This window comes from Ursus maritimus, unplaced genomic scaffold, assembly GCF_017311325.1.
Source record: "Ursus maritimus isolate PB19 unplaced genomic scaffold, ASM1731132v1 scaffold_9, whole genome shotgun sequence".
Lineage (NCBI taxonomy): Eukaryota > Metazoa > Chordata > Mammalia > Carnivora > Ursidae > Ursus > Ursus maritimus.
The window spans coordinates 4,835,667-4,848,323 of NW_024427107.1; the positions used below are offsets into that span (position 1 = coordinate 4,835,667).

At 33.5% G+C, this 12,657-nt stretch overlaps 1 protein-coding gene across 6 annotated transcripts in view; it reads right to left on the reverse strand.

Moving 5' to 3' along the window:
• The window catches only part of PCMTD1 (protein-L-isoaspartate (D-aspartate) O-methyltransferase domain containing 1), a 62,129-nt gene that overhangs the window by 14,136 nt on the left and 35,336 nt on the right, over nt 1–12,657 (reverse strand). For 4 of the 6 annotated variants that reach the window (XM_040625714.1, XM_040625711.1, XM_008706678.2 and 1 more), the window contains one exon: nt 8,451–8,553. The exons of 1 other annotated variant lie outside the window; for it this stretch is intronic. Coding sequence is in view for 3 of the 5 variants with exons in the window: in XM_040625711.1 (XP_040481645.1) it covers nt 8,451–8,553 (103 nt within the window). In the remaining 2 variants the exon portion in view is untranslated. Of the gene's footprint in view, nt 1–2,492; nt 2,684–8,450; nt 8,554–12,657 lie in introns of all 6 variants that reach the window. One more of the 6 variants, XM_040625715.1, reaches the window with a different exon arrangement.

The following is a 12,657-nucleotide window of genomic DNA, read 5'->3' on the forward strand; positions in this document are numbered from 1 at the left end:
AACGCAGCCAGTCCAAATTGAAATGTACTGTAAGGATAAAATTCACATGGGACTTCAAAGATTTAGTCCAAAATAAAAGATAGCCCCATATTTCTTTTATATTTATGTGTGCAGGGGTGGGTGAGTGTGTGTGTGTGTGTGTGTGTGTCTGTGTGTGTGTGTGTTTCAAAAGCCACATAAACTGAAGATACTAAACAAATACCTTTCTACTTATCACCTGTAACTAAGAGCTGCAAATACTTTCTCCTTAACACAATATCCCCTTTGAGACATTCTCCTGGTTTTCCTGCTATTTCTGTGAATATTTCTTCTGAATTTTAAATGTATCTCCATCACCTATTATAGTCCTCAAAATACATTTACTGCCTGAACCTTACAAAAAACAAATGTTCTGTCAACTTTGAACATGAACCCAAAAAAATCTCAGGACTAGAAAAGAAATTTGCCCAGAACGTTAACAGAAAAAGTATGTGTCTATGACACTTTCTACATCAATATGATGGTTCTTGTTTTACTAAATTAATCACTATAAAAAGCCATAACTTCATCCTCTTAGAGAATACAGTTTTTCTCAAAATGCAGCCAAAAAAAAAAAAAAAAAAGCAAAACTCAAATAATTTAAAAAAATCTTTGTCTTTAGTGAATAAATCAACTGTCTTATAACTGAAAGGCACTTTTTTAGGCCTTCCCAAAGATCTTAAATAAGCCACCATAATTTTAGGAAACAACTTAATGCTTTCTTTCCCCTGTAATGCAGATCAAAACAAGTATATTTTCTTCCACTCAGGGAGTAATACAAAGGATCATTATACTGAAAATCAGATCTCTAAATCTATCAATTTCTACTAACGCAAATGGAATATATATTTCTAACAAATACGTATGGGATCTTTACACTTTCATTTAACATAGTCAAATTAATTTCCTTTAACAGAACACTCAAACCTGAAAAGTTTATTGAACTTGAGATGTTCCAAAGGACTGGACTATTTCTACATACAAAATAGTAAAACTTCAAGGATGTAAGTAATATTGGGGACAACAATGTATATTTTTAAATGTCGGCACTAAAACATCTAGAACATAGTAGAAAATTCATATGCCAAACACATCCCAAAACACTGTAACACTACCAATTTAGTGGTTATTAAGTAAAACATCTACCAGAAATAGTATCCTATCTGGGGATTCCTCATTGTAACTATGGCTTGATCTTTTCTACCAGTAATACATGAATCCTTCACATTAGTAAGGAACACAAAACAATTCTCAAATTGCATATTATTTTATATATATGTTTTATACACACACACACACACACACATAAATAAATGGGTAATGGATTATCTTTCCTAATAAAGGACTTAGAGATGAGCTTTAGGATTTCTAACTAGGTACATTGTTGAGGATCTTACTTAGACATTTTGTTTTCTAATATTAAAACTATGGCTTATTTTTATAATAACATTTCACATACCAATTCCAGGGCTAACAATATTTTTTGAGAAAGTCTATGATTAAAAATGTTTAGGCCAATGTTTATGGACATGCTCTCCTACCTGTGTCAGATCACGCTCATGCCAATATTTACAATGAACTAAACAACTGACTGGAGACATGGATGATGGCTGCCGTGTTATCAGAGTAAATTACAATTCCTACTCAGTCTTCCAATTAGACAGGTAAATAAAGAAAACATTTTGTTCCATAGGCTTTCACTATCTTCTGAAAGCTGCATCTCACCTAGGTTTCCACAAACCTCTACAGAGGCAAAGGACATATTTTAAACCACAAATACAACTTGTATATAATCTGGAAGACTTCGGCAATAAACTACCCAGAAGTTTTCAGTTTATTACAAAATAGTACTACACTATTTATATATCTGTACATAAAATCTAGGTTAAAAATAGTGAAAAAGAAAATCCAAATTCCATTTTTTCACATCAACCACATACTATACAAAACCTGAGGGGGAGGGGAAGGCAAGAGGTATACCAAAATGGCATTTCCTATGTGGTTATCATTTTATTCATAGAAGTATGATTCACGTGTGCTTGTCCTAATTTTTATTCTTAATTTAGGAAAGTTCATTAAAATTTTACGTCTATTAGCAAAATGAAAAGTAGCAATCATTTTTATTCTTTGAAGGAAATTTCCAAAACACAATTTCCCAGATGGAGATAACTCACACTCCTAAATTACACTGAATTATACCTAACAATATAAGTTATCTGTATATAAAACAAACAGTTCTGAAATGTGTGTAATAACTACAAATTGATTCACGTTAGACTTATATAATCATTTGTTGATTTAAATCTGAAAATCTAGTAACTGTTTTTAGACTCTCATGCAGAGGGAAAAATACTTGGCACACTCTTACTAAAACGTATACTGGAAATCACTTGTGGAAAAATATAGAGCACATATTATCTTGGTTTACAACATGAACACTTGCCCAAAATAACACTGGGATTCTCATCACTTACCTTAGCAGTGGTTTCTTTATAGGTGCATGTTGGAATATCTTCGTCTGGAGACGGACAGATGATTTCCTTCACAGCAGGGACCTTGCCAACTTGCCCATATAATTCTTTTGATAAGCTGCTAGGAGATCAGGGTGACCTAGCCTTGCCCTGCAGCTTCCCTCTTAGACGGATAGTCTAGGTCTAGGAGCTGACTGAGAGTAGAAAAAACAACATTCCCCTTCAATAGACTGTTGAAGTGGGGGCTGACAATTTGCACACCTAGTTTATCATGTGCCATAGGATGCTGTCATTGAAAATTTAGACAATTATTCCAATGGAATAAAGGATTTCAAGGTCATAGGAGAGAATCCTACCTTGTTCTCATATCTCATCCAAAACAATCTGCCAAATGAATCACAGAAACCTCTTTTTCTTAAAACACTTTGTCAAAATACACATTTTGGGTTTTAAGAGCTATGACTACTTAGTTAAAACAAGACAAAACTTCAAAACTTTTCACTGGGAAGAAAATCCAGGGAAACATTATCTCTTGATCTCCAAATGCAGTTATACCATTCAAAAACTCTTACAATCAATAATTAAGCTATTGAATAAAGTAAAATTCAAAAAATCGAAGACTTTACCTTTTCAAGTGTTTTCCCTTCCACTGCACCAAACTCATCTCAGAATAATTCAAGCATTATTTAAAGCAAAGTGTTAAGAGTAAGTACATAGTGTTCTTCCATTGAATGAAGCTTTAGGAAAATCCACAGGATCAGAAACAATCTCTAAATACCTAATAGGAAATGTGCAGGTACATCACATAGAAGTGAGCCTTCAGTACTTCAACAATAATTTCTTCTCCTAACAATACGTTTGAAGCCATCCAACTTTGCCCCATGCTATTTCTCACTGATGTTAAAATATGTAACTGATAGATAGCCATGATAGCTATTCTCAAGCATTTCTGTTATCACCATTTGCATGTTTGTCATGATTAAAAACTGTTCATAACCTGTAGCAACTGTTATAAAACTGCCATCTGAACATTACTGGCGTATCAAAACAGTCAAATATCTGAGAAATATTTTGAAATAATGTTGAATATGTATTTGTAGATAGCAATTCAAGTATGCCATAATTCTCTTAAAGATGAAGCAGGATTACTCTAGTGAAAAGCTGACAGGATATAGAAGCATTTAATTTTTCCAGTGCAAATCAAATCACATGAAAAATGAACCTATAATTAAAGATAAACTTAGGCCACTAGATACTGCCATAACCCATTAAATAAATTTTCTAAAATACAAAAGACTGTATTAACTCTGCACTATACCTTAACTAAAACTGAGGACTGCATTGCCTCTCCCAGTCATCTCTGCCCTCAAAGTAACTCATACCATAGGTGAGTCTCATTAATGAACACAGTAGGTATGCTTTGTAATAAAATGCTATGGTGCATTTAACCATGTTAACGGCATTCCTTAATTCTAACCTGAAGGCAGTAGATGATGAAAAAGTAAGTGCTGCTTCAACTTTTTTAATCTGGGGCTAAGTTGTTTGACAGTAATTCATGGGTAGCAGCTTACTGCTGAGAAGAAATATTAGAATAGATCAGTGTTTACATCATTATAGCTAAATCAGAACTAAATAAAAAGGCTGGCTTAATGAGGTCACAGCCTGTCTATTCCTCAGTTTTCCCACCTGGGCATTGTGGACACAAATACGGCCTCTAGAGCTATGGACTAAGCACTTAGAAGGACGGTACATGGTACTTAATGAATAGACAATACATATTAGGTGCTATTATTTTTTATTATCTCATTACTGTTTTCAGTACTCCTATCATGACTCATTTATATGACAAACTAAACAGAAACAATAGTCCTCCCCATTCAAAAAGAATGAAAATCTTCAAGTAAATTAGACCACACTGCACTCATCTGGCTACTGATGCTAGAATATTTCCAAAGTCAGCTATGGTATCCTTGAAACGGATCCTTGACTGATCTGTTGTAAGGAAATGGCACATTCCAAAGCATGCATTCCAGAGGGCTAAGTCGACCTCATGCACATGTACACACAGAAGTACATAAATACTGCTATAAACAAACACTATCCCAATTACCAACTCATTTGCAAAGTACTTACAGGGTAAAGGTTTACAATTCAGGCTACTTTAACTGACTTATTGTTCCAAGTTACTATAACTGGAGAGATTATTATGCTTACTGTTCAAGCACAGATGCTCATTATAATTTGACTTTCTCCAAACTTCTTCCCTCATAAAGCCAGACACCTAAGGGCCTTTAAAACCTAGGCCCAAAAACTTATCTAGATCAGAGTGGCTAAAACAAAAGTGTTGTAAAGAGTTTGTGTGAAGGGGCACCTGGGTGGCACAGCGGTTAAGTGTCTGCCTTCGGCTCAGGGCGTGATCTCGGCGTTATGGGATCGAGCCCCACATCAGGCTCTTCCACTATGAGCCTGTTTCTTCCTCTCCCACTCCCCCTGATTGTGTTCCCTCTCTCTCTGGCTGTCTCTATCTCTGTCAAATAAATAAATAAAATCTTTAAAAAAAAAAAAAAAGAGTTTGTGTGAAGAGCAGAACTGGGCAGCAAACAGGTCAAATCCAGCCTGCTGTATGTTTCTGTAAATAAAGTGCTACTAGAACACCCCCTGCCCATTTCCTTTCATGGTGTCTAAGGCTGCTTCTGCAGTACAATGGCAGAGTTGAGCAGCTGCTACATAGATCATTTAGCTCAGGAAGCCCAAAACAGTTACTACTAGGTCCTTTACTGGAAAAGTTTTGCCCATGTTTAGGAGGACCTTTGAAATTAAATGTCAGTTTTATAAGGGAATTTCAGAGAATCTGGAAATACCACAGGTACAGCAGAGGGATAAACCACACAAGAGAGCATACAGTAAACAGGGAGTAGCCTCTCCAAATTATTTCCTTTGCTGATACAGGAGTAAGGCATGGAAAGAAAAGTAAAGTACATACATTATAATAAAGATTCTTCCTTCTAAAAGAAGAAATACTACTTTCAAGACTCAGGAACCAAGCTTGCTTTATAAAGCACACACAAAAACACACATCTGTATTTTTTTAAAGGTCACCTTACCTTATGTATTTTAAGGTTGAGTAGTTTATAGATTCTTTCCCACCTACTATATTTAGAGTTCATTATGATCTCCAATAGATATGTAAGATGCAATTTAATCATAAGCAACATAACAACACTTTTGAAAAAAGAACTGACTAAAAAGATACAAACAAACAGGATAAGTAAGATTGGAAAAGTATTAGGTTTTAGCTATCCATCCTCCGTGTTACACATAATCAAGGATAACCTGGTACTATGAAATACAAAAATAGCAATCAATTTAACACAGTTACTTTATATTTTGTTAATTTAATTATGTATTTTGATAACCTGTATACAATTAAATATAATGAAACTGCTTGGAAATGGGATTTTAAAATCACTTTGTTCTGCAAGTTTTTCAAATTCAAAAAATTCACTATAAATAGAAATATCACCCACAAACATCAAGAAAAACTGCAAAGAAATCGTCAAAACACAAGATAGAAAGAAAACTATTATACCTTTAGAATTTCTATCACCAAAACCAAATAATATAAAGACCAAAAAAGGAGCCCAATGAGTTGCACATCGACTTTACTAAGCTTCCAGCTATTCACTACTTTTAATGCAAAATGAAACATTTTCCCAGGATTACTACTTTTTGTATGCAAGATACTTTTATAATCTGAAAAATTTAACTAATACTTCAGAACACTACTGAAAACCAGAACAGATAACATTTCCCAAACTAATTTTTTTCAGACTAGTTTACTAATGTCTGAATCTGTTTTAAAAATAAACACTTCAGAAACAACTATATTATAAAGACTGACTATTTCAACTAAAATAACAAGACTGCTGAAAATTATAAAGAAACATTTAGATCAGTCATGTCACCATATTTTATGATTCACCATTTTATGAATAATAAATCTGTATAATAGAGTAACAACAAAACTCAAGAAACACGAGGAAATCTAACCATTTTACAATTCCATGGAAACAAGTTTAGAAAATTTTTTTAAATTGAGACACAAACATGTACAGGCTTCAAACTTACTGGTTATGGATTATTTAGTATTTAAATTACATCAACATAGAAAAGGTTTGAATAATAACCTATTTTACTGTTTCCCAGGACCACGCCCACTTGTCAGCCATAAACTTGAGCTCCACAGATACTTGTATAGAGGTGCTTCAGTGATTCAAGGCTCACCCTTGAGTGTGTTCTGAATGAAATGTACTTCTATATTTTCTGTGTTCAAATGTATTCATAAAGTCTTTATGTGTACACTGTTTCAACATCAAACACATACAATAGGAATTCAATAAATTAATAAAAGTCTATAGCTCTAATAAACAATATAAAAAATATTCATTCCGTATCTTAAGCATTTAACATGCTACAAATCATCAGACAGACAGAAACACCAGACACAAAACGATGGTAAAATTGAATCCCAACTTCTTATAAAGTAACTTAGGCTAGAAACTATTTTATTTCTGTCAAACAATATGTTATTCTTGGAAAGAGAATATGAACCAACACGGTAAGCACTTAAAAAATGATTCAAAATGTGAATTAAATTTTAATTATTTATAAAGACAAGCATAAATAAGATAAAGGATGGTGTTCAGCAAGTTGATGCAGAAAATTCACATAGCTTGCTCAAATACACTGAATTAATTATAGAACAAAATAAACCTGAACATTTTCCAATTCTCTCAAGCCTGCCTTACTGAGGTCTTTAATAACCAATTACAATCACACCTATACACAAGACCTCCCCCTTCCCTCTATAGCACTGAGGATTTTGCAGCAGTTTTCTGTTCTTCAACCAATCAAGTACCACTTGCCAGAGGAGAGACACACACTAGCAAAGGCAAGGGGAGGGAGAGAAAGGGCAGAGAAGGGGAGCAAAAGGAAAATATACTCCAGCAGACGTTCACAGGGCCTTCTCTGCTTCCTTCATGGCACTGTCTCAAGCCTAAGACTCTCTGGGAAAAAGCCCTCAGCTCTGATTCAGACCCCCAAGTTTCTCACCTATATGGTCATGGCCAGGGTCTAGAGATGAGTGAGGAAGACCCACTCCCAACAAGCCAAGCTGGAACTCTGGTTTTGTACTAAAACTTCGCTATATAAGGTGACTGAGTTCTAAGCTAGTGTTCTAAGATTTTAAAACTTTCTTTAAAATATGACTAGTTCGGAGACATAAATGCCCTCAAATTTTACATAATCTCACAGAGTTCCTGAATTTTAGCATAAGACACCCCTGCCTCATAGTTCTGTCATTGCTGAATTTTAGGAACATTACATACCAAGACGACTCCCCTGCCAGGCTAAGGACCAAAGTCTGCGCAGTATTTTTTCTAAGGCAAAGTAAGAATTGTAAACAATGGTTTTCTACAGAAATTGTGCAAACACAATCCTATCACAAGGTAATTGAATGTTTTTAAGAAAGTCCTCTGTATGCTAACAGGTATCACCCTTATTTTATAAATAAAGAGGGCAGATCTATTAAATTACCACTCCAAAGGCATAAAACCAGTTCCAGAACAGAATTCTCTAATGCCAAGCATCTTTACATTCTTATTTTCAGAAAAGGTACTTGTATGATATTTAATGAAATATTACCCTAATATCACTAATAGAGTGATAGTAATACAGAATTATGTTATTTGTAATTTACTACAGACTTCCATAAAACAAAAATTATAGCACCAAATAATTTCTCTAAATTAATTTCTTCAGTCATTTTATACCACACTGATTTTTGCTGCGTTCAACTGAGCAATTCAGGACTAATAAACTAATAGCACTGAGGAACAGACATGTCATATGTATCTACTCATCAACTGCTTCCAAACCAAAACTATAGATATGAATACTTACTTATCAAAGCTATCACTATTTTTGATGAAGCTCTCCAGTTTTTCCTTGGCATATTCCACCACATCTGAATGAAGCTCAATCCCATGATTTATTCCAAAAGGACCTGCAATTGTAGCAGCAGCATTTTTATAAAATATATATATTAATAATATGTCTTCACAGAGCTCTTTTAATTTTTGCTCACTTATCTATCACAGGAGCATTTAAAGGCTTAAATATGTGCACATCTGCTAGCCAGATTTAAAAAGCTAAATGGAAATCTCACTATTTACATGGCTTTAATTAAAAAAAGAAGAAAAGAAAAACAGAAAGGCTGGAGTAGCTTATCTGTCAGTACAGTACTGACAAAGAAATAATCATAGTCCTACATAAAGTTTAAGATCTTTACCATTACATTTTCATTTATCATTTCAAAAAATGTTATAATTCTAAAATACCTGAAACCATGGGCTAATAACACAGATACTATATAAATACCACACACCACCCTACTATATGCTAAATTCCTGGAGAGCCAAGACCACATTCTATGCCTTTTGGAGCTCCCAATGTCTAGCAGAATGTGGCATCAAGACATTTCATTGCACAGCTGATCTAACTCTGCTGTTCCAGCATACTTCATCCTTCACTTAGTATTTCTTTTTACCCGTAGCCATGGATAAGTGACATCATAGGAATGAGGAAAAGGAGAGACAGCCCAGGAGATGGTGGTCAGATCGTACCCTGGTATACTCGCTGAGAATATAACCAACAGGATTCACATTTCCTAAAGCTACTGTGCATTACTGCCTGGCCTGTGATCCACATGAAAGTAACACACCATCTCATCTAGTTACGCTAGCTGCTTTTGAACTTCCAAAACCGAGCCAAACAGCATTTTCCACACTACGTTTTTGTTATATTTTTATTTTGAAATTGGCCTCCTAGGAAAAAGTATGTGTATGTATTTATTTTCTCTATCTTACACATATTTATTTTCTCTATCTTGTATCTTAGGAAATAATTAACTCGATATGCCCCCTACTTAATGTCATTAAAAATACAATATATGGTGGAGTTCTACTGACCTCTAAGATTTTTTAAATGACAAAAAAGTCATCAATTACCATGTTTGAATGTTCAGAGGGCACATGAAAGAAAAAGTGATCTAGAACTACTTTAATTATAAAAATTAAACCAAAACGTTCGGAGACTATTTGCAAGACAAAAATCAGGTAATGTTTTAACGTACTACATTTCTATCATACTGCATTTGATTAGTATTAAAAAAAATGGTTCTACTTGAAAAATGTATTCAGATAAGAAGGTTAAATAAAAAGGTATCTGGTCCATCAAAATACAACAGAATTAACTCCCTTTGCAATGTTTTTATACTTTTAAAGTAAATTATTCTGACTGATTCAATCTTAAATGTTTTGATTTGTTTTTTGTCTCCTTACGATCAAACTGCTGGTCTTCATCTGAAAACTGGAACATCTGATAGCATTTAAGACATCTCGTAATTCCTTATTTTAACCATAAACTGAGTCAAACAAAAATTTACTATTTCCAAAAATAAAGTGGCTAAAAAATATACTTCCAGAAGAACACATGGTAACGTCTCTTTAATTTATACGCTGAGTATTTTGATAACTTGAATTTCCATAACAAAACAAAGAATGTTAGGAAACAATGAATAATGTTTTCCTCATTTAAAAAACTCAAATTAAACCACAATTATTTAACATTATGTACAAAATAAGGAAAATATTGTTCTATGAAATGAATTCCTTTTAAAGGATATCCATGTAAAGTAAAACAGAGACTTCCATATTTTCATCAACCATTGAGAATCTAGCTATACTAATCAACTATTTTTATGAAAACAAAACAAAATTAGGACTACAGGGGTAAGAGATCAATGAAAAACATCAATATTGCTGTAATTTGAAGTTTCCTGTTAAGACCAAATGCATAAGCACTGTAATAAAGGTGTCAAGTAAAGAATCTGGAAATCATGGCTTCTATTCACTCTTTCAAACTGCTTTCTTAACAGAGGGAGTTTGACCTTCATAGTTCTAGATCAAAGGGACTACACAGGTGCTCATCACTTAAAGACACCACTGGTCTCTTTTTCCTTTCCTTGCTTTATGCTTACGGTCTAAAACCAAAGTGGCAACTTCTGGAAATAAGGTTAAAGTTCATTAAGAAAACTTAACGTTTTTCATATAACTTGTTTTTCACATTATCTTGACATAAAATGAAAATAATTTCATTAACATACAAAGGATCTGACAGTATCATAGACATACAGAACAGACTATTATTAACTTCTAGTACAAAAACACCATATATGATTTGTCAGTGAATGAAATTAATTTAAATAACATGGAGAAATACCTTTATCACTAATGAACTGAATAATAATTAACATATTGAAAATAAATCTAAAGGAATGCATTACTAAAAGGCAGAACTTAAATAGCAATGTCACCAATATCTCATTTATTTAGAATGGGATATGCAACTAGAACACATCAACTGCATGATAAAAATGTAGCATGATACTTTTTATTACAACTCATATTTGACATAGAAAACTAAAAAAGCATACATAGTTGCTTTTAAGGAAAAGGGGTAAGAGATGTAGGGTGAGAAGGACACATTTCCATCATTACACCCTTTTGTCTAAAGTGTCTTGACTATACCTGTAACTTTTTCAGTCAAAAAATAATGGGCTAGTCAAAGAGATGGAAAAAAACATGAATATAAGATTTTCAAATTAATAAAATAAATAACAGAAAATAATTCTGACAGAAAGGTACAATGGAAAGGTCAATGGGAAAAATGAAACAGTATCCAAAAGACAAACTCTGTCAACACTTTCTAACACCGTCTAACAGATAAAGCATAAATGTAATTTTGTATTCAATAGTTTCCCAAACTATTTTGTATTTGCCAATGTGAATGAAATGATAAAGGCATCATTTTTGTAACACATATTAAAAAAATAAAGTACCAACAGTTGATCATTATCTTTAACAAGTAAACATTGAAGAAAAAACAGAAATATACACAGTACACAGAAGTCAAAGTTTATTAAGACAAATAGTTACTAGAAAAACCCAGGTATCCTATGCAATATTAGATGTGATTTTTAAGGCTGGCAAAGGCCTATTTATTAAAAGCAATAACAAATGTAACAGAATACCAATATAATAAAATCTATAGATTATTTTTCCTTTGTAGTAGTTGGATCTAATCTAGCTCATTTATCATCTATCAGTCAATAATCAAAGCATACGCTATATAAAGATCAGTAATTATTAGGTTTAGTTGTCTATACAATATCTAGATCTCTTTTTTACATCAATGTTGACTCTATATGACACCCAGTATTCCAGTTTGATTCTCTGAGACACCCTGAAAGGCTGTTTAGAATGTGGTATTGCAGGGTAGAGCTGGCCTGAGGCAATCCAGGGAAATCAGGGGAGCTTCACACAACATTTGAATGAAGTTTTCACTGACTTCAGTATTTTGTGTAAAGCTAATTTACAGAACACAGCCACAGGCAAAAAAAAAAAAAAAAAAAAAAAAAAAAAAAATTCATGATACATAACTAGAAGAGCTCTCAAGATAAACTAATTTAAGATCCATCATTTCAACTGAGGACTCAGTTCTACATTTTATGTGGCAGTAGGAAAGAGAGTGGATTTAGGGTTAGATGTCCTGGTTTCCAACCCTGGTTCCTGCTCCTAACAGCTGCATAATCTGAGACCTTTCATTTATCTTTTGAAGTCTTTCCTATTGCATAAAATGCGTTTCTGGGAAAATCAAGCAAATTATGTACAAGTGCTTCACACACTATAAAGTACAAAATAGGTACAAATTATTAGAAATCATAACGTGCCCTCTCTTTGTATACAGAACTGATTAGCTGTAGAACCAAAACCATAACCTCTAAGTAGTTCTCAACCTCGACTGCATTCCTAGGAATTTTTAAATTATATTTAAAAGTAGATTAAATTTAATTTGATTCAAAGCTGTAAATGCTTGGTTCCCAGCCCAGGCAGGCAGAGGAACTCTCCTAGGATATGGCCCAGGCCCTGCAGATAACCTTAAATGCAGCCCAGGTTGAGCACACTAGCCACAGCCTCCTAATTTTTAAAATCTCTTTCGACTATCCAAATCTTTATTCTCACTGGTAAAGTGGTATCCAGAGTTGTAA